Source organism: Sarcophilus harrisii, chromosome X, assembly GCF_902635505.1.
Source record: "Sarcophilus harrisii chromosome X, mSarHar1.11, whole genome shotgun sequence".
NCBI classification, from domain to species: Eukaryota; Metazoa; Chordata; class Mammalia; order Dasyuromorphia; family Dasyuridae; genus Sarcophilus; species Sarcophilus harrisii.
In genome coordinates, this window is record NC_045432.1 from 54,698,217 (window position 1) to 54,721,984 (window position 23,768).

The window sequence follows — 23,768 nt, forward strand, 5'->3', positions numbered from 1 at the left end:
TTAAACTGTGGGTCACAACCCCATATGGGGTCTTATAACTGAATATAGGGGTCGTGAAATTATGATTTGTTATCAGTAGGTAAATCTTTAAATTGTATACCCATTTTATATACCCGGGGTCATGTAAAAATGTCTTGGGTAAAAAGGGGTCACAGATGGAAAAAGGTTAAGTCCTGGTCGTGTGTGAGGGAGAGAGAGGGAGGGAGGCTGGGTTTCAATTCCCTACAAAGCTTCCTTAGCTGAGTGACTGGGGAGTCACTCAAACTCTCTAAATCTTAGTATACTCATCTGTAAAAGGGGAGTATAGTAAGTTATTGTGAGGTTCATTCACGTAGACAGAGCACTACATGGATATGACCCCAGCTTTTGGAAGGGCCACTGAGGATCTGGGGTAGAGCTGCCTACCCCCAGAGGAGCCTTGAGGAGAATGAGCTGAGCTAGAGTAGGGAGGTATAAGATGATAGCCAAAATGGTGGGACCAAGGAGTTTTTAGGGATGGAAGAGATGGAAGGCCCCGATTGACCACTGATAACAGGGTGCTATGTGCTTTTGTAAGAGAAGGAGTATATAGTATATTCCTAACCCCATTTTACAGATATGGAATCCGAGGCAGAGAGAAAGCCAGATCTAGTCAAGGCCTCAGAGTCAGGATTTGAAAACAGGCCTCTTGGTTCTGCAGCCAGCATCCAGAAATGTGATGGATGCAATCCTGAATGACAACTTCAACTGGAAACATCCTGCTCAGCTTCTCTTTGGAAAGTGGGATGCTGAGGTGCTAGGAGCTTCTGGTGAGGAATAGCTCAGTGGGGTGGGTAATGAGCTTGCTCAGGGGGCCTGCTCTCATGTCCTCTTGGAAACCATAAGTCACAGGTCGGGGGAGGGAGGGATCTGGGGAGTTTTCCCAATGAAAGCTCCCTACACCAGTAAAACCGGGTCTAGACCCCAAAATACAACTCTAACTGCCCAAATACAAGGCATGCCCTAAAATGAGATTCTCTGGAAGAGGAGAAAAGTCTATGTGCTGATATAAAACACATAGAACTATAAAAATACACAGAACTACCCTGAAAACAACAGGTTTCATAGCAGCAGTATCTTGGGAAAAGTACAGTTTCTATCTGGACCAATCCTATAGGTCTCGAGAGGCCGTACGGACCCTTCTGTAGAGCTGGGCAGTCCAAGCAGGATTGGCTTTTTCTACGGCCCTGACCTACCAGGCGCCACGGTTTCATCAGTCTGGCGGTTACCCAGCGAATCTCTGAGGTGGACAAATCTCCTTGGCCACTGGCTTCCTGATGTGATCACAAGCCAGCCTCTGAGCTGTGGAGCCAGGCGCCCCTGCCAGTGGCAGCTCCGTTACTATCAACACATTGGCCAGACTCCCCTTTTGAGCGGGGCCCGGAAGGTTCCCTGAAGCTGGAGACCAGCGTGTGGTCCAGAGTCCCAAATAACTTGAATATTCTTTCGGCACCAACAAAGGACCGCAGCCTTTGATCTTTCTTGGGGATCATGGCAACAAAGGAGGCTCCAGAGGAGGTTTTCTAGCTTTCCCCCGCTACATAACTGAGCATTAGCCTTGAAGGCAGGGGGCCTAACCGGACTGCGGCTAAATGGAAAGGAATTTCGGCGTGGGCAAAGTAAACATGCTAATACCTGCCATTTCTATATTATCCGCAGATCTACAAAGCCCCCTCCTCCCAAGTCAGAAGGCAGGTGGGGGTGATGGTGAAAAGATCACTAATATCAATTGCCAGGTGAGGAAACTGAGGCTTAGCTAGGTTAAATGACCTATCAAGGAAACTGAGGCTCAGGCTAAATGACTCATTGAGTGCCATAAATTGAGTCCTGAGCTAAGATAAAAAGAACCATAATTAGTTTATAAACAGAAATGCTGACATGCCCAAAAGGGTAGTGACTTGTCCAAGGTCTTCCAGGAGTCAGTGATATATGATCAAGCTTGGCCTGTCCAGGCAGAACACAGGACTGGAAAGCAGAAGAACCCTTTCCCATTGCTTGCTCTGATTCTCACAAGCTGCGTGACCTTGGACAAGCACCCTACCTTTCAGCGGTTCATAGATTTTCAAGTTGGAGGGATCTTAGAGATCATCTACTCAGTTTTCTCATCTGTCAAACGGGAATAACAATAATCAACTTATCTACTTCCCAGGCTCTCAGGATGATGGGGAGTGAGGTGAAGAGGGAAAAGGAACTGGTAGGTTCTCTTCCCAGTTCTTACTAGGGTGAGGGTGTTGAAGAAAGTGGGTGACTGCAGCTCTACTGGGAGTATTTAAGGGCACCAAGAAGCAGGCAAGGTACCTGTGCATGTGGCTGAAACCAGCTTAGGTAAGAGAAGTGCTGAAACGTGGAAAGAGCCACTCTCCCATCTCTGCACCTTTGCTCATGCCATCCTTCATCTTGGAATAGAGTTCCCTCCACTGAAGTCTTTCTTCCCTTTGGGAACTCTCTCAGACACTGTGATAGTGCTGAATTATGTTTTAGCAGCCATTAGATGAGACAGGCTGAGGGGCACCCCGGACCACCTTCCTCTGTGCTGCATGTACACACGTGAGCGGCGGCTCAGTTTGGGCTTCTATTCTAGCTGCCGATACCCCACCCTGCCCCAGGGCAGAACGAGCAATGATGACACCTAGGAAATGAGATTCCATGTGGTACAGAGCTCCCCTCTAGGCTCTGGCTCTGTGGGAATATGAAGTACATGGAAACCTGCCGTAGGCTCAGTGGGACAAGCCCTTAAGTCGCTGCCTCCTCTGATGTCAGGTCCCTGTACCCAAAGCCGAGAAAGGGGAGGAGGACGCATAGAGCATGCTAGCCTACCCATAGTCCTTGATTGTTTGAGGCCTGGGTCCATTCAGTATTGGATCCGGAGGCTGCGGCACATGAGGCTGTTGGACACGGCCGAGGCTGTTCTGCCGACTTCCTGGGGCCGCGGGCCGGTACGCCAGCTCCGGGAGCTGGCTAGGAGCCAAGATGATCTCCTTGTGTTCCATGGGCAGATGAGGAGTGGGTGCCAACACCTGCTGGGCTGGATGGTTGGGACTGGCTGGGTAGGAGTGATCACCGATGTCAGATGCGTAAGACCTAGAGCAAATATATATGGCAATGGTCTCATCCCTCACTGAACCGAATGGGAAAGTTGAAGATGAGATGGCTAGCCACGGTGTGGCCAAGGGAGAGCCAGAGAAGTAGCAATGGGATCACTTGTCAGAGGATTGCTAGCCGAAAAAGTCAACCCTAAAAATAACCTTTTTACTTTTTGTTAAATTCACAGCAATTAAGGTTAAGTGACTCGCTCAGAGTCACATAGCTTAGTATGTGTTAAACGTCTGAGGCCACATTTCAAGTCAGGTTCTCCTGATTTCAGGGCACGTGCTCTATCTATAGCAGTGCCTCACTGCCTCCTTTCATTTTACAAAGAAGAAAATTGCCACTAAATGCAGAGATCCTTCCATCGTGCCACACTGCCACTTAAAGTATTCGTATTATCACAGGGTTCTTAGACATAATCTAGGAAGCTCTGACTTGACTTCACTGCTTTTTGCCTTTGTCATAAAAAGATGGGGCTGAAAAGCACAGGAGATGTACATCAAGGTGGGAGTACAGGCAAAACAACGGAGCTGCCAACTCCTCCAAAGATCAAGGGCCCTTCCCTGCCTTAAATCCCAAAGCCATCAACAGGACTGGATACAGTCCTGGAGACTGAGCCATTTTCAACCACTGGAAGTTTAAAAAGGTGGCTCCTATCCTCACATATTGCTGCTGGAATTCAAATGAGTAGGATCATATTGGTCGGATGCAGGAGGAATCACAAAGATAACTATACTCTTTATCCTGATCCAATTTGCTCTGAATGTGACCATTTGTAAAGCGAAGAGGGCTGCGACTGGGATTTCATCAGGGTGAGGAAATGCCAGGTGCAGGAGCACCATCTCCTGGCACACGTCACTTAGTCTCAGAGACTTGGCTTGGGGCAGTGAGGGTTTATGCGACTTTTCCACATCCATCCGGCTTGGGACTTTGAACCCTAGCTCTTCTTCCTCTAAGGATAGCTTGCTAGTACTTGCCACTATACCAAACTGCCTCTTAGGTGTTATCAGAAAGGGGGGGGGGGGAAGATACTAAAATAAGCAGCAGCATTTATACAGGAAATAACCTGAAGGGCTAAATTTTAGGTGAGTGAAGATGATAGCAATGTAATGGATATTTCACTGCAAATGACATCCTGAAATGTGGAAAGAATCTCATGAAACAACACGCCTGAACTTTGGCCCAAACAACCAGATCAGAGACAGCAAGGGAGACGGGTGCTGATATGTACGGACTGTACCAGAAATTAAACGTTCACCATAAGGAGTTGTATGTTTTTCTGATTTGAAGTGCATTCTGAATTCTTTTATGACGAATGATTTCTTACATCATTTTTTAAAGAGCATGAATGCCTTGTGCCTTGGAGAAAGTAGATGAGGTCTTGGGATTTTTGGTTGGCAGAAGGAGAAGGGATCATTCTGAGAAAGAGCTCCACCTTCTGTACAGGAGCATCACATATGGCACACTTTTTGCTAATAGAAAAGGGGGAACAAAGGGCTGAGTGGGTAAAACTAGAGAACACCTGCCTATTATCTGGGGACAGTGATCCTTCTGAGGAGGCCATGTGATACGGAGATGGCGAGAACCTGTTATCTGGCCGGAACTCTTTATCATATGCCATCATGCTCCACTCCATGCGCCGATTCCGTGCCTTCCGCACTTTCTTCACCTCCCTGGTGGAGTCCTCTACCAGCCGCTGTTCCTGGAGATCAACACAAAACACCTCAATCTCCCCATGCTGATCAACCAAAATCCAACCCAGTCCTGTCGTTTTACTCTAGAGCTGCTGAGGCCCTTCACACATAGATAGGTAGAAGGAGGAAGAGAGAGAAGAGAGGAGGGGAATGAGAAAGAGAGGGGAGGAGAGCGAGACAGTGACATAGAAAGACAGAGAGAGACAGAGAGACTGACTAGATATGGGTCTGTCTCTGTCTCTGATGGTCACTTTGCCAGAACACTTTGAGGCAGCAAGCTAGCTGCCAAAGTAAACACTAGGCCAGGAGGGAACCTATAGCGAAAGTTAATCAGAGTATGCCACAGCCCCCGGCAGCATCACGGGATGAACTGTTTGTGTTTTATTGGCCTTCCAATTGGCGCTGTTGCTTCCGGGCTCTTCTCTGCAGTGGATAGGAGTCACTATTCCTATTGATCATGTCCTGTTATTACCACTCATAGATCTTCAGTGACTCCCAATTGCCTGCATGATTAAGTACCATCCCCTGATCCTGGCATTCAAGGTCCTTGGCAACAAGGCTTCAGACTACTTTATTTGTCCTATTGTCATACTATTCTCCTTCATGTCCACCGCTCTCTGCTTCTGCTTTGCCCTCTCCCATCTCTGCACCTTTGCTCATGCCACGCCCCCTCTTGGAACAGAGATCCCCCCCACTGAAGTCTTTCTTCCCTTTGGGAACTCTCTCAGACACTGCCTCTCTGTGAAGCCATCTCTGACATCCCATGCAGACACAACCCTTCCACCTCAGATTTCTTGGAGAATTGTGTTTGACCACTTCCTTTGCACCGTGCTTGGCGCTTCCCCACTGGAGTGCTGGCTCCTTAGAAAAGGGCCTAAGTGGTGCTAGCACTGTATGCCCAGCATCCAGCACCAGCATAGGGCTTGCTTCATAAAGTTGGCGCTTCACTGAGCCACACCAGACAGATGATTTTATACCCTGTTCTTGTCTACCAATAGTTCCACCATCCTCTCAGTGCCTTAGGCTCATACCCCAATCGTCACCCTTGACACCTCCTTCTCTGTCTCATCCCGCCAAAACGAGCTGTCACCAGGCTCTGCTGAGTCTTATCTTGCCACCGATCCGGCTATACATCCCCTTTTCCTCTCTGCCACACCCTGGCTCAGGCCTTCCTCACCTGGACTACTGCAACCACCTGCCACCCGGTCTCCCCGCCTCAGCTCATCCTACTCCATTCAGATGACGGCATTCTCTTTCGAAAGCAATGTCTGACTACTTCATCCTCTACCCCTCAATAAGCTCCAGCAGCTCCTTTTCCCTTCCCGAATCAACTATAAAACACTCTGTTTGGCTTTTCAAAATTCTCACCTTTCCAGTATTCTTACACCTTTTATCTTCTACCTGACCCCCCCAATACCCTATGACCCAGGGCCCTTGGCTCTTCCTCGCATAGGACACTCCCATCTTCTGATGTTTTCTGAATGTTTTCTTTGGCTGTCCCCTTATGTCTGGAACTCTCTGCTTCCTCATGTCTCCGTCTTGGTTTCCCTGGCTTCCTTCGAGTCTCAGCTAAAATCCCATCTTCTTTAAGAAGTCTTTCCTGACCCTCTTAAGGCATGTAGGCTACCCTCTGAGACAACTTCTAATTTTGTTTGCCCGTATCTTGTTTATCCAGAATTGTTTGCATGTGGTTGCTTTTTGATCATGGACTGCTTTTACCCTTCTACAAAGAAAGAAAAAATCTCTTTAAAAAGCCTCTATATATTAGTATAGCGCCTGGTATTAGTATAGTTCAGTACCTAATAAATGCTTGCCAACTTGGTAAGAAGCTAGCTACTTTAAAAGGTCCTACAGTTTTCCTTCATAGTCCATTTCAGCATCTGAGAGTACTGTCAGGTCACGATTTTGATCAAAACAAAGGTTTTTCTTCAGTGAGGAGGCCTAGATTTGGCTTCAGACCTTTCCAAATCAGGATCTGAGCTGTATTAAGCATGTGAAAACGTCAATTAGGACTGGATTAAGGGATCATCTGCATAGACATGATCGCTGAACCCAAGGGAGCAGAGAATGTAAGAAAGAATGGGGAGAGGGAGAAGAGAAGGGGACTGGGACAGAGCCTGGGGGACCCCTGTTGTGAGTGGTGGGGTGACCTGGATGAAGAGCCAGCAGAGGCTAAGAAGGAAGGGACAGCTGGATAGACAGAAGGAGAACCAAGACACAGTAATGTTATGAAAACTTAGAGAGGAAAGAGCATCCACTAAGAGAAGGAACTTCCCGGTGTCAAAAACTGCTGAGAGGGCATCCAGGCTGGGAGGCTGGGTAATTTGGCAGTGCCTGGAAATTTCAGAGAACAGTTTTCAGTTAAATGACATCAGAAGCCAGGTTGTCCAAGGTTTAGAAGCAAGTGAGAAGAGAGAAAAGTGGTAGCCCTTATGTAAGCCCAATCCAAAGGCCACTGGTATGGGACTCTCTCTTTACTAGTGGAGATGAAGGCCCTGTCCTGGGTAAGGGGTGGGGTGAATTGGTGATGGTCCTCCTTTGGGGACTCAACATTCAGGAGCTCTTGGCTTCCAGTTTGAAGAAAGGAGATGGAGGACAAAAATCCCACTTCAATCCCTGCTAAGGAAAAGACTTTAGGAAGATATGAGAGGGGTGAACAGTGACCATCATGTCCCTAAGCCCAGATTGCAACTCTAGAGCCTGTGAGAAATTTCTTCTGGGTGAGCTCCAAGACCCTAAGAGCTTCACTCTGTGCATGTGCCTTTTCCTATTTCTGTTTTGCTAGGATCTGGATAAAGGGGTGTCTTTGCTATTCGCTATATATCAATTGTGAAACATGGTATTAGGAGAGAAAGGGGTCAAGCCTTGGAAGTAGAGCCTGGAGGCCCCTTCCCTGCAAAATGACAAAGTGATCAAAAAGTTAGCTGAAACCCGATCGTATCCCCAAGAGTAACAATAATTAAGGGGAGCACATAGACTTCTTGCCAGCATCCCTTTCTCTGAGGAGAGGAGAATGGTGGTCTCTGGCCCCAACTTCTTGTTTCCCTTCCTGGCAGGAATGAAAATCTCCTTTGGAGAAAGATGGCAGGAAAAGAGGCTGTGGATGTCAAGTCTGCCTCCTTTGACTTCAGTATAAATTCACCATGCACTTGCTCCACTCTTCGTGCATACTGAGAACAGCACCAGACATTGGGAATATACAGACAAAACTGCAAAGCCCCTGCCCTCCAGGGAAACAACAAACACGTAAGCATAAACAACGTACCTTTAAGAAGGAGAGGTTTAACAAGTGGGAGTGGGAATGTTTAGGAAAGCCTTCTTGGAGGAGGCTCATCTAAACGGAACCTTTAATACTTTAGTAATAGGGCCTGCTATGTGCCAGACACTGTGGTAAGCACGCTTTTTAAAAAAAATATTACCTCATTTATTCATCACGACAACCCCTATGAGGTAGGCGTTATTATTATCCCCATTTTGCAGTTGAGGAAACTGAGGGAAAAAGAGGCTAAGTCACTTGCCCAGGATCACACAACTAAGGCTTAGCCTGTGGTTAGATTTGAACTCAGGTTTTCTTGATTCTAGATCCAAGGATTGTAACTAAGGATTATAAGACGCAAAGGTGAACAAGGCTTGTGTTTGAGGCAGGATGGTCTATGGAAAGACATGGAGAAAAAGTAGATGAGAGCCTGAGTTCAAGGAACAGCTAACAGACCGGTCTGGCCAGAGTGTACAATAAATACAGGAGAATAACATAAAATAAGCCTGGAAAGTTTGGTTGGAGCTCAAGCGTAAAGGGCTTTAAATGAATGACTATAAAAAAGCATGTCTTAATCACTTCCTCTGCTAGGGAACGTGCTCGATGCTAGGAATACAAACACCAGGGCGAGCCAGCCCTTACCCACAAGGAGCTGACCTAATGGGGAAGGCTAACCATGGGAGGGAAGTGGGAGCCAAGGAAGGGGATGATGAGATCATCCACCAGGCAGCTTTGGGTACCTAACAGATGACTTCACCATCTTTGCTGACTTAGAAAAATAGCCTTTCCAGAAGAAATAGTGGTATTTATTTGATGAATTTAAGAAACAAGCCAGTTTTTCTTAGAGTTGTCATATCAATTATCTTGTTTTGTTGTTCTTATTATATAGAGACATATGTTAATTAGACTACTCGAGGAGGCTAACGGTGGGAGACTGGGAAGGTGGGTAGTGTTAGGATTAGAGGCAAATTGCAAGAAGGCCTGGATGGATGATTGGATGGGAGGTGAATGAAGAATGGGCTAGTCTGGACCAGCTGGAGAGAGTGGGCTAGGGTGAGAAGGAAATGCCAGGCTGAGGAGTTCTTATTTTAATTTAGAGGCAACAGGGAACCACCCAAAACTTGAGAGCATGGAATCTGTGCTTTAGGAAGATTATTTTAATAGGAGTATGGAAGAAGAATGGGAGAAGAGAGAAACTAGAGGCAAGGATACTACTCCAATGCTCCAGGAAGGAGGTGACAAGGAATCCAATGTGGGTGAAAAGAAGGGGGCAGATAGGAAGGATGATGTGGAAGTAGAAGAGCAATCAGTGATCATACCTTTATGGAAAGGGGGAAGTGTGTGTGGGGGGATCATTTTTCAAGAGGAAGGCAATGAGTTCTGTTTCTGCCATGTTGATTTAGAGATGCCAACAGGACATCCAGAAGAAAGCTGTCTCATTGACAGTCAATAATGAGAGGGGACTGGAATTCAGAGGACAGATCAGGGTTAATAATCACTGATAACACATGAAAGGCTTATGATAATGGTTTGGATTTTGGAGTTATCCATGTAGAGATGATAGGTGATCCCAAGGAAGCAGATGAAATCACATGGATAGATAGGATATGTAGAGAAAAGAACACCCACGGTTAGGGGGTGGAAGATAGAGCTAGCAAGAGATTAAAGTGATTCACAAAGGCAATTCATTGAAATGGAATCAAAATGTCAGCTCTTTGTGATGGGTCACGTTGTATTCTCAGTCATTTACCCTTCAAATACCTGAAAACAGCTACCAAGTCTCCTCTTCCCCAATTCCTTCAAGCAATCTTCACGTGGTGGGCTCTCCTAGTCCCTCCCCATCCTGATTATCTTCTGGCTTATCAAAGTCCTTAAAATGTGGCCTCCCGAACAGAACACGATATTTTATATATAGGCTGATCAGGGTCAAGGACAACCGGGCCCTCTTCTTCCTTAGTCCCGCCTAGGATTGCCGGTAGGATCCTGGGAGCCCCAGGTGGGTCAAGAGAGGTTGGGAGAGGTGGACAGAAGGGACAAAGGCTGATGCCACTGAAGACAAAGTCTGCAGCCTTCCAAACTGGGTAGCTGAGCTTTGCATTTGTGAATTCTGAAGAAAAGGAGCCTAGAAGGCACCATGAGCCACTCTTGGAGTAGTGTTGTGACAGCATGAGCAGGGCTCAGCTCTACTGGGGAATCTCAGGATTAGATGGGCCCTGAGAGGCCAGATAGGCCTTACCTCATATGCAAATGATAATTTGACCTGCAAACCCTGCAACAAAAGACCCCAAATTGAGATCGGAGCCAGAATCTCTTGCCAACTTCCCCACATAGTTCCTGGTTCTAACTAAAATAAGATGAGTCCCTCTTCCATAGGGTCACTCTTCAAATTCTTGAAGACTGCTATCACGCTATCAACCTTCCCTTTCCCAAAATAAGTACTTGCAGAGCATGGCTTCCAGCCCCTTCCTCATGCTGGCCCTGTCCCTTCTGGCAAAGCCACAGCTTGTCAAGATTCTTCCTAAAACATGGCAAACCACACACACCCACACCCACACCCACACACGCACACATAATCACAAATGATAAGGGACCTAAGAGCTTATCTAGTTCACTTCCCTCATTTTGCAGATGAGGGCACCATGGTTCTGAAAGAAGGGATTTACCCGAGGTCACGCAACATGACTCCAAGCCGAAGTCATGGCCCCATGAGAGATGGAGAGCTCTTCTCAAGTCTAATTCTCTTTTCAGCCCCACCCATGTACCTTCTGCCTTCGTTTCTCCTTCCTCTTATCCTCAGTGGCCTGAAGCATTTTCTCTTTCCACAAGTTGAAGAAATATGATGGGTCAGTATAGAATTTAAGGCCATCTTTCTTGTCATCTCTGAAATGGACCCAAAAGGGGATGTTAGTGAGCTCATTGATAGTCAACATCTAGTCCGGCCCCAGCATTTTTCATAAGAGCAAGATGAAGACCAGAAAGAGTGAGAGGTGCTTAAGGCCACGCTTAGCTGTAATTCGGCCCCAAGGCCCAATCAAACTTGAGCTTTCTGCAGTTCAGGGACATTCTCCAAGAAGGGGCAAGGCCCTGTCTTGTTGGAAAGATCAGACGGGAGGTCTGGAAGATCCAGGAAATGGTTAACACTATGTCTCCCAACTGCCAGGTCAAGGGTGGAACCAACCAACCGACACCCAAACCACCTGCCCTGCAAAGCACTTGCCTGAAAAATGGGTATTGCTTAGTACTAGCTGCAGGCTTTCCTGGGACAGGGCTAGGAATTAACCCTACTCAGAAAGTGGTGGGGTATGAGAAAAAAACCTGACTGCAATCAGGAGCTCAGAGTTGACACCTCCTTCCCCCTCCCCCCACTGGCTGTGTGACCTAAGGCAAGTCATTCACTTTTCTGAGTCTTGGTTTTTTTCATCTATAAAATGGGGATCCTGACCCAGAGTTGATGGGAAGATGTATTTGGTGTCTATTGTGCGCAGAGGCACTGAGGGAGATACTGGGCTATAGTATAAATCCTCTAATCATACAGGAAGCTCTTCTTGATTATCACCAACCACAACTGTTAAGTGATGAGTGTTCTGTGTTGTGGTGAGAGTCTTAGTGCTCATCCTCATGCCCCCAGCTCTGAGCCAAGAAGTGAAGAGGCCGGGTCTAGAGCAGGAAGGAACGTTTGACCGGTGAGCAGGCAGGGAGGTCCGCGCAGTCAGAGGTCACTGCCTAGCTGAGATGGCAGCCCAGCCTGGAGCCAAGGACAAGCTCTTTCATGGGAGCAGCTCCTCTGTTTTAACTAAGTGGGGAAAAGAGGCCAGCGAGCACTTTGCTAGCATGCCATGGTCCTGTATGTAGGAAGGGTATTTTTTTTTTTGGTCCACTATCAGATGAAGAAACTGAAGCTATGAAAGATGCAATGAGTTGCCTCAAGTTCCACAGCCAGGGAAGGGCTCAGTGAGGTCCTGAGCAAACCCAAAGGCGCAGGATCCTGCTAGAACAGGGCCCTGACTGGGGCCATACTGGCTCTGGCTCTTCAGACCTATCCTGTGGCTAGGGGCCCTACCCTCCCTCCTACCTGTAGGCCGTGAGGATGTTGAGTGGCGGGGGCTTGTCACACCGCTGATACATCTCCATCACGGGGTTGGGGATGGAGTTACGTGATACCACCTGCTGATTCTGGATAGTGGAGCTCCGGAAAGCCTTCCTCATGTTGATATCCTGCAGGGACACTGCGGAGCCGAGGAGCACAGGATTTAGAGTGGCAAGGGACCTTTGAGATCATCTAGTCAAGGGGTTCAGGACCTGGGGTCCACAGAGCCCATGGGGGTCTGTGGATAGATCTTGAGGGGTTCATAAATGGGGTCCACACAGAGCCCTTGGGGGTCTATGGATATATTTCAAGGGGTCCATGATGTTGAATGAGGAAAAATTTACAACTTCATGTCTACCAACCTCCGGCTGAAATTGAGCATTTCCTCGAGTTATTTAAAAACATGATTTTGAGAAGAGGGGGTCCAGATACAATAAAGGTAAAGGAGCCCTTGTTTCACAGAAAAGGAGCCTATACCCCAGAGTGGTGACATGGCCCCCACTTCCCTGTTCTGTCCACTCATCACACCAGATGCCTCCCATGTGGCATCAATAGCTCAGGATTTCCAAACTGTACAGTAGTCATGTGTCTCCTGGACCTGCCTGCTGAGACCCTGCAGGGCTGTATGCCTCCAGCTTCCCAAGAAGTATCACTTTGCATTACATGAAAAAACACCCAGAAGATTCCACTGCCTCTGACCTTACTATTCTCAAAGCTCGTCCTTCTTACCTGCTTCAAGAAGCAGGAACCACATTAGGCAGACAGGGAGGCACTACTAACTCTGCTATTGGGTTCAGATCCCAGCTGGGTTAGCTTAGGCAATGCCCTGTATTGGGGGGGGGTACGATAGGTGAGGCCCAAGGTCTCTTCTAACTCACAAACTATCATCTATGATACAACTCCCGTCCAGCTAGCTGCCGGTTGGCTTTTTCCCTGAGTACCCAATTCCCTTCCTGGGACTCATTTGACCATCACCATCTAGTCAACAACTAACTGGAATCCATGTGAGCCTTAAGGAGGGTGGGGAAGTTCTCTGCCAAGGTCACATGGCACATCAGCATCAGAGGCAGGACTAGAAATCACTTAGCACTTTAGGGATTGGAGTAACACATCCTCAACCCTCTGAAGCTCTGTCACAGGTCCATGTTCCCGTTAGCTGTAGATCTCAACGCACATCTCTTCCAAATGAGGCTATGTGATACAGGGAATCCAGGGATAGCTTTGGCCTTGGCTCTGTCATCAACTTTGACTTAGGGCAAGTCACCCCCTGTCCCGGGCATGGACAACATGACCTCTAAGGTCATCTAGTTCTCAGGCTCTTGCTAGCGCTGATGTTCTACAACCTGTAAATGAGGTAATGTGTATCTGCACAGTCTAAAGGCCTGTGCAGAATGGGGACAAGCTCTCTTCTTTCCCTGGGTTTTTCTTATCAAAGAACCTCCAAGAGGTTCTTGGGATCAAAGAAAGACTCACTAAATCCCTGGTAGAAACTGCCTGCATACACCATCGACAGAGTTCAAATCTTACTCTCTACCCACACAATTACATATGCTAGAGTTCCTCAGAGAGACCTTGAACGTGTCCTTCTACCACTTCTTCTGACCTCCAGGTGAGCATTGGCTTTGTATGAGTTCTCTGTAAAATAGCCTTTTAGGCAAGCGTAAGGCAAACAACATGCACGGGCAGCCCATCAAAGTTGCGTTGTCTGTAGTACAGTCTCAATACTTGGCAGTCCAGCTTGAGAAAGGATCACGGTAGCCAATACCTTACCCAGGTGCAGTTGACATGCATTGCCTGAGCTAAATCAGTATCTGGGAGCCTTCAAAGGAAAGGGGGGGGAGAGAAGACATATTAGATTCACTACCAAACTAAACATCTGCAGAGCCACTGTGCCAACCTCATTTTCATATGCCTTTGAAACCTGGACAGTCTAGCAGTGCCATGCCGGGAAACGGAACCATTTCTACCACAATTGTCTCAGGAAGATCACCTTGCATTATAAGAAGGGAGAGTACTAACAACTGGTGAGATCAGAAAAGGCTTTGTGAAGGAGATGGCCCAAGCTGTGACTTGTAAGGATCAAGGGACTCCAAAAGGTGAAGGTGAGGAAGGGGAATGTTTCAGGAACAGGGGACAACCTGGGCAAAGTCACAGAGCTGGGAGATAGGGAACAGCAAGCAAGCCAGTTTTAGGGTGACCGGAAAGACAGGTTAGCACCAGATTGTAAGAAGTGACTTGAAATGCTAGGGGGAGGAATTTGTATTTTCTCCTCAGAACACTTCTTGAGTAGCAGAGTGACTTGGTCACCTTTGAGCTGCTGAAATCTCAAACTGGTGGCCATGTGAAAGAGGAACTGGTAAGGAGAGATACCGATGGGATATATATGGAGGGAGATATCAAGCAGACAGCCAGAGATGCGGGGATGGAGGCTGGGAGGAAAACGGATGCCAGCTGTGTACACCTGGCAGTCCCCGGTATGGGAGAGCATTGAGGAAGAAGCAGTGCTCCATGGTGCCAAATCTACAGGAACAAGAAGGAAAAGGCTCAAGAAAAGGCTGATGGTAAGAGGAAAGAGCAGCTTCAGCCAAGCAGTGAGTCCGGGAGCTGGATTTCAAGGGCGTGAGGAACAGGAGGTGAGCAAGGTAACAAGTAATTTTTTTCTAGGAATCTGGTTATGAAAGGGAAGAGACATGTAGACAAACGATTTGGGGGAAAGCTTTGTGAGTAAGGCAGAGAGCCAAGCAGATTTATAGGCAGCAGGGAAGGAGTTAGGAGACAGGGAGAAGTTGAAGGTTTGGGAGAAGGGTGCATGAATGAAGGGGCCAGCTCCTGGAGGACACATGAAGGGATGCTGATGATTCTCAAACATATCATTTCTAGAGAATTTTAAGGCTGCTACAGCTATTTATTATTCACACCAGGAAGGCAGAGAATACACACTTATTCCCTATTTTACAGATGAGGAAGCCAAGAAGCAGAGATATGAAATGCATTGCTCCAGGTCCCACAGCTGGTAAGTGGCAGACTGAAGAGAGCTAATTACAAGGCAAAGAGTTAGGACACAGTGGGGGTGAATCCCACTTGGGCCATTTACTTCCTGAATCACCTTGGAGAAGTCATGCTTCCCCACACTGGGGCTCCACTTTCCTCCTATGTAAACTGAAGGGAGATAAATGTGATGACCTCGGAGATCCCTTCCTGTTCTTGTGCCAGGACATGAGGATCTTTTCCCAGCAGACCACAGAAAGTCTCATGAACATCCTGACCTTAGCCTTCATTCTTGGTAGTAATATGGGGGTTCTCCTGCAGACCTATAAACTGTACTTTTAAAGCTACACTCATTTCGAAAAAGGCATTATTTTATTTGTATCACCCCCTCCCTAAGCTATTTGCTCCATCAATGGCCACTAGATGGCAAACTTGAAGTAACCGAGTAGCTGCTACTCACCAATGTCTTCAATCATTACAAACAAAACAAAATAAAACAAAACAAAACAAAAAAAAACAAACAAACAAATTCTGAGTCATTGTCAAAAGTCACCAGAAACCCACTCCCACCACATAATGCTCACTGCTCCCACCCATGATGCTCCACGACCAGCTCAGGGAAGCCCAGGGTCTGCCTCCAGCACACATACAAGTTCCAGCCCAAGTGCAGCTATCCTACAGGAACCAGAAAGCAACCAGAAAGAAAAGCCTGAGGCTGGCTTTCAGTGTATAGGCCCTATGCCTGATTTCCTTGAGGCCCTAGGCAAATGGCCCAAGCAGAGATATGCTCCGTGGGCAGAGATCAGAAGAACATAGCACAGGATTTCGGAGGCAGAACGGCTCTGACTGCAAATCATCCGAATGGAAAGAGACCTGTGAGAACATCTAATCCTAGCATCTCAAAGCTTGAAGGCACCTCAGAAGTCATAGAGAGCCTTTATTCACAGGTGAAGAAACTGACACTCAAGGGAAATGAAGTGACTGGCCCAAAGGCAGTTCCGGATTAGTTTCATGCAAAGCCACACTGATGCCAGGGGGTGAATATACCCATCGAGCAATATAGGGAACCGTTTCTGGAAAGAGAATCTTGCTCCGTACCTCTGTTCTGGCTGGGCCCAGGGAGTTTACCAGGCAGGAGAGGACAACCTGTAGCTGACAAGCGGGGCCAGGGGCAGAGCCAGGGAACATTCTGCCCCCACGAGGAAAGGATAGCTGGGGCAGGTTCCCTTCTCCAGCCTCTAGCCCAGCAGGCCATATGCCCTAATCACTATGGGTGGGGGGGAGGAGACAGAGAAATGTAATGATCATCATTCTTTATGTTGGATCTTCTAACCAGAAGGCCTCCAAAGTCTTATATACAACTCAGCGGATGCGAAACAGCCTAGTGTAAAGGGATCACTCCTCTGGAGTGTGTGCACCTGGATGCTGCTGCCCAGCATCTTCTAGGTAATTAAGCCAAGGGGACCCCCACTGTTAGAGCAGCTAGCTTTTTTCAGGGGAAAGAATCAGTGGGCCAATGAAGAAACCACATGCTGGGCAAACATACACCCCAGGGCCCATCACTAGGTATCTAGAAGCTATTTCTAAGCCTGTGTCTGTGTAATAATAGTAGCTAGCATTTATATAACACTTGGAGGTTTTTTTTTTCTTTTCTTCATAATGACCCTCTTTGTAATATGTATCATATATAACAGATATGATTAAAAACCCCTTTATAATATATTCACCTATAACAATATATTCTATAACAACCACCTTTACAAGATGTATGTCATACACAGCCTTCCCAAGTGTCAGATGCAAATTCAGATGTAACTGGGAAATATTTGACAAAAAATAAAAATACAATAGAACACAGATAATGTTAATATGTTTTTTTAAGAGGCAATATTTAAGAGGCAAATGTATAGTGAGTTGGATACCACTGCTCAAGAAATATCTCATTTTACTCTTGCAACAAGCTGGCAGGTAGATGCTATTGCTATCCTCATTTTACAGATGGGGAAACTGGGGCAGATAGAGGTTGAGGTTGAATAACTTGAGCAGGGTCACAAGCTAGGAAGTATCTTAGGCTAAAGATTAACTCAAGTCTTCCCGAGTCCAGGCACTGCATTACCTAGAATTGTGATAGGACACCTATGTGAGCGAGGATGTTCCACATCCCCGTCTCTGTGTGCTGCACCTGTGTACACACGTGTATTAAAGTATATTGGGAATGAGTGTATGGGAGATAACATGTGGACCTATCAGAATACATGTGTGTTTGGGAGGGAAATATGTACCTTCAGTGTATAAGGCCTTTGCCAAGACTTTGTTGTCAGGGGTTTTGGGGGATGGGGAGAGTGGGCAAATCATAACGGGGAAGTTCTGTCCCACGTGCGATCCAGCTGGATTTAGAATGTGTTCTATTTACAAATGGCAGCAGACCAATGTCCAGTGAGAACAGACTCCGAATTTTAAGCAAGGCCCTCAGAAAGAGAAGCATGGTGGAGGTGTCAACTCCTGTCTCACAGCACAGCTGAGACAGAATGAGGTAGACATTTTCAGACACAGCCAATGGACTTGGAGCTGTGGTGGGAAGAGGATTCCCAAAGCACCCTCATTGTGCAGCTCGGGAGTCTATGTGAGGGTCAAGACACATTTAACCGTACAAGCATCTTCTAAGGGGAAAAGAGGGTTGTTATAATAACATATTGTAACATAAGATATATGCATTACAGAGGTATTTGTTATAACATAATTATAGGTTATTTTATTTATATATATATATGTATATATGTGAGGTTTTAATGATAACCTATAGACATTATAAAAGATGTTATAAGATGATACTGTTTTATATAACAAATATTTGTAAAGGAAATTAAAAATAATATATTGTTATACATGACATATATTAAAGGTGGGTTGTTATAATAATATAGTTATGTATGATATATTGTAAAGGGGTTGTTATAATTATATATGATTATGTGTAATATATATTATAGAGGGGTTTTTCATAGTAATAATATACTGTTATATATTACATATATATCATATGGTTATATGTGACATATAACAAGTGGGTTTTTAATAATAATACATATATATGACATACACATTACAAAGAAGGTTGTTATGATAACATATTGTTATATATAACATATATTCATCATAAAGGGGATTGTTATATAATATATTGTTATATAGGACACATATTGTAAAGGGGTTGTTATAACAATATACTGTTTTATATGACATAATGATGTAAAGGGAACTGATACAATAAGATACTGTTATATATGACACAAATGTTATAAAAATATATTGTCATATATGACATAATGTAAGGGGCTGTTATAATAATGTGGTTATATGTGATGTACTACAAGTGGATTTTTAATAATAATAATAATAATAATAATAATAATAATAATAATACACTGTTTTATATGACATATTAACAAGGATGTTGTTATAACATATTGTTATATATAACATATATTAATCATAAAAGGTTATTATAATAACATATTGTTATAGACAACATTAATTGTAAAGGGGGGTGTTATAATCTATTGTTATATATGATAAATCTGTTGTAAAGGGAATTGTTATAATACTATAATGTTTTATATAACACAAATGATGTAAAGGGAATCGCTATAATAATATATTGTTATATATGACATGCATATTATAAAGTGGGATGTTATAATAATATACTGTTATATGTGACATATGTTATAAAGGGTTTTTAATAATAATAATAAAATGTTGTTGTTGTTACATTTGACATAGATGTTATAAAGGAGACTGGTATGATAAGATATGGGTTTATATGACAAATATGAGAAAGGGAGTAGTTATAATAATATATTGTTATATGTGACATATATCACAAAGGGGGGGTTTACAATAATATACTCTTTTATATGGCATAAAAATTGTAAAGGGGGTTGTTATAATATTTTGTTATATATGACGAAGGTATTATAGAGTGAGTTGTTACAAAATATAGTTATATATGACCTATGTATTATAAATGTGTTTGTTAGAACAACATAGTGTTATTTGACATATACATTATAAAGGCAGTTGTTATAAAATATATATATTGTGTATATATACACACATATATATATATATACACATACATACACACATGTATATATGGTAAGATGGTTGTCATACTAATATATTGTTATACGATATTTATTATAGAAAGTTTTTTTAAAATAATAATATATTGTTATATATGGCAGATATTATAAAACAGGTTGTTATAATAATATACCATTTTATTTGACATAAATATTGTAAAGAAGAGTAGTTTAGCAATATTTTGTTAAATAAGACTATATATCATAAAGGGGGGGTTATATATGACACATATATGATAAAGTAGGTTGTAATAATATATTGCTATATGTTACATATATATTAGAAAGGGTTTTTAAAACAATAATACAGTTTTATATTACATATACATTATAAAGGAGGTTTTTATAATAATATACTGTTAAATATGAGGTACATTTACCTTAAAGGGGAATGTTATAATAATATACTGTCATATAAAACATTTTAAAGGGAGATGTTATAATAATATATTATTATATGTGACAGATATATTATAAAGTAGGTTATTATAATAACATCTTGTTACATATGACATCATAAAGGGTATTGCTATATCATTACATGTGGCACATATATTACAAAGTGGTTTTAAATAATAACATATTTTTACACAGGATGTAAATATTATAAAGGAGGTTCTTATAATAATATGTAGTTATATATGACACATTTATAATAAAGTAGGATGTTATAAAATTATATTGGTATATATGACATATGTTATAAAGGGGGTTGTAATAATGATATCTTGTTTTACATGATATACATATCATAAAGGGTGTAATAATAATATATTCTTTTAGGTGGCATAAATATTGTAAAGGAGTTGTTAGAATAATATATTGTTATATATGACATACCATAAAGGGGGTGGTTCAAATAATATACTGTTGTATATGACACAAATATTGTAAAGTGGATTGATATAATAATATATTGTAATATATGACATATTATTATTAAGTGGATAGTCATAATAATACATTGTTAAATATGATATAGAAAAGGGCATTGTTATAATAATATATTGTTATGTGCGATGTATATATTAAAAGGGGGTCTTAATAATAATATATTTCTATATGTGACAAATTATAAAGAAGTTTGTTACAATAACATATTTTTATGTATGACATTATTAAGAGGTTGTTATAACAACATCATTATATATGACAAATATGGCAAAGAGGGTTGTTGTAATAATATGTTGTTATATAGACATATACATTATAAAATAATAACTAATTATTAATAATTCTTCTATATCACAAATAGATCATATGGGGGTTGTTATAATACTATATAGCTCTATTACATATACAGTATAAAGGAGGTTGTTATAATATATTGTTATATATGACATAACATAAAGGGGGCTGTTAGAATAATACATGGTTATGTATAACATGTATATTATAACAAAACAGGTTTCTAATGATGATGAAAATTGTTACATATGATATATACATTAAAAAGGAGGTTGTTATGATAACATTATATATAACATATTAGTCATACATGGGTTTATAATAATGACATATTGTGATATATGACATAGATTGTAAAGGGGTTATTATAACAATATACTGTTTTATATGACATAATGGTGTAAAGGGGACTGTTATATATGACACAAATATTACGAAGTGGGTTGTTATGATAATATATTCTTATAGATGGCATACTGTAAGGAGTTATTATAATAATATATAGTTATATGTGACATATATATTACAAATGGGTTTTTAATAATAATAATACACTCTTTTATATGATATACACATTAACAATGAGGTTGTTATAATAACGTATTGTTATGTATAACATATATTACTCAAAAAGGATGTTATTATAATAACATATTGTTATATATTACACATACATTGTAAAGGAGATTGTTATAATAAAATTTTTTTATGTATGACATATTATAAAGTGAATTATTATAATAATGTATTGCTATATAAGACATCACAAAAAAGCACTGTAATAACATATTGTTATATAAGGCATATATTAAAAAGCTGTTATATTAATGTTTTGTTATATATGACCTACATATTATAAAGTGAGTTATGATAATATGCTGTCATATGTGACACATATTATAAAGGTGTTTTAAATAATAATTTATTGATATATATGACCTACATTATAAAGGATGCTGTTATAATAATATACTGTTTTATATGATATAAATATGGTAAAGGGGGGTTTTACAATAATATATTGTAATATTGACATATACATATAAAGTGGTTTTTAATAATAATATATTATTATATATGAAACATATTACGAAATGGGTATTTATAATAATATATTGTTCCATATGACATAATGTAAACGAGGTTGTTATAATAATATAATGCTATATGTGATACATATCTGAGAAAGAGGTTTTTAATAATAATAATATATTGTTATATATGAAATACACCATAAAGGAGGTTGTTATAACAATATACTGTTTTATATGACATAAATATTGTCAAGGGGGTTGTTGGAATAATGTATTGTTATACCAGACATATATCATAAAGGGCTTTTTTAAATAATAATCATATAGTTATATATGATATATACATTATAAAGGAGCTTGTTTTAATATGCTGTTTTATATGACATTTTGTAAAGGGGGTTATTATAATAATATACTGCTATGTAAGACATATTATAAGGGGGTTGTAATGACAATATTGTTATATATGACATATATATTATAAAGGGTTTATATAATAATATTGATATTTATGTCATAAATATGAAAAAGTGGGATATTATGAAAATATATTGCTATATGTAATACATATTACAAAGGGGTTTTAAATAATAATATATTGTCATATATGATACATTATGAAAGAGATTGTTAACTAATAATATACTGTTTTATATTACATACATATTGTAAAGAGGGTTATTATAAAATATATTGCTAATATATAACATATTACAAAGGGGTTTTTAATACTAATAATATTTTGTTATATATAACATATGTACTATAATGATGGTTGTTATAATAATATATTATTATTTCTTACCTATACATTATCAAGGGGGTTGTTCTAATAATATATTCTTATATGACACATATATTATGAAGTAGATTGTTATAATATATTGTTATATATGATATACCATAAAGGGGGTTATTAAAATAATATATTGTTATATATGACATATATACTAAAAAGGGTTTTGATAATAATAATAATAATATAAGGATGACATACGTTATAAAGGAGTTCTTATGATATATTTTTATACGACATATAAAGTGGTTCGTTATAACATGTTATATTGTTATTGTAATGTTTTACATGACAAATATTGTAAAGGAAGTTGTTATATTTTTCTATTATACATATATCATAAAGGGGATTGTTATAAGAATATACTGTTTTATATGACAAAAATATTGTAAAGGAAGTGTTATAAATAGCATATATATAATAAAGAGGCTTGTTATGTTAAATTGATATGTGACATTATAAAGTAGGTTGATATACTAATGTATTGTTATATATAACATACATATTCTAAAGTGGCTCACTATAATAATATACTGTTATACGTGACATATTATTATAAATGTGCTTTTAATAAAAACAGGACATATTATAAAGGAAGTTGTCATAATAATACACTATTTTATATGACATAAATATTGTCAAGTGAGTTATTATAATAATATATTTGTGACATATATTATAAAAGACTTTTAAATAATAATGTAATTTTATTTGCCATAGACATTAAAAAGGAGATAGTTATAATAATATATAGTTTTATATGACAAATATTGGAAACGGGGTTGTTACAATAATATATTGTTATGTGTGACATATATATATTAGAAAGGGGTTTTTAATAATAATAATAATTGGTTGTATGTTACATATATAGTAAATAGGGTTGGCATAACAATATCATTATATATGACATATAATTGTAGTTGTTATAATAATATACTGTCACATGTGACACATTATAAAGGCTTTAAAAATAACATATTGTTATATGAGACATAACAATTATAAAGGAGGTTGCTATAATAATATACTCTTTTATATAACACAAATATTGTCAAGGGGGTAGTTATAGTAATACATTGTTATATGTGACACATATATTACAAAGGAGTTTTTAATAAAAATATGTTCTTAAATATGACATAAGCATTATAAAGTTTTGTAATAATATATTTTTTCATGTAACATACATATTACCAATAGTAGTGTTATAAGAATATATTGGTATATGGGACACCTATAATAAAGTGAGTTGTTATAATAATATATTATCCTATGGGACATATATATTATAAGAGGAGTTTAAATAATAATATATTGTAATATGTGATGTATACATTATAATGGAGGTTGTTATAGTAACATACTGTTTTATATGACATAAATATTGTAAAGGGGGTTTATAAAAATATATTTTTATATGTAACATATATTAAAAAGGGTTTTTAATATTAATAATATATTGCTATATATGA

General features: G+C 40.7%; 1 protein-coding gene across 1 annotated transcript in view; it reads right to left on the reverse strand.

Annotated features, from left to right (window-relative positions):
- Nucleotides 1-23,768, reverse strand: part of LOC100934823 (wiskott-Aldrich syndrome protein family member 3-like) — a 76,439-nt gene that overhangs the window by 1,096 nt on the left and 51,575 nt on the right. Inside the window, 4 exon segments of the mRNA XM_031945146.1 lie at nt 2,836-3,099; nt 4,632-4,807; nt 10,818-10,935; nt 12,128-12,281. Of these exon segments, the coding sequence (XP_031801006.1) occupies nt 2,836-3,099; nt 4,632-4,807; nt 10,818-10,935; nt 12,128-12,281 (712 nt within the window).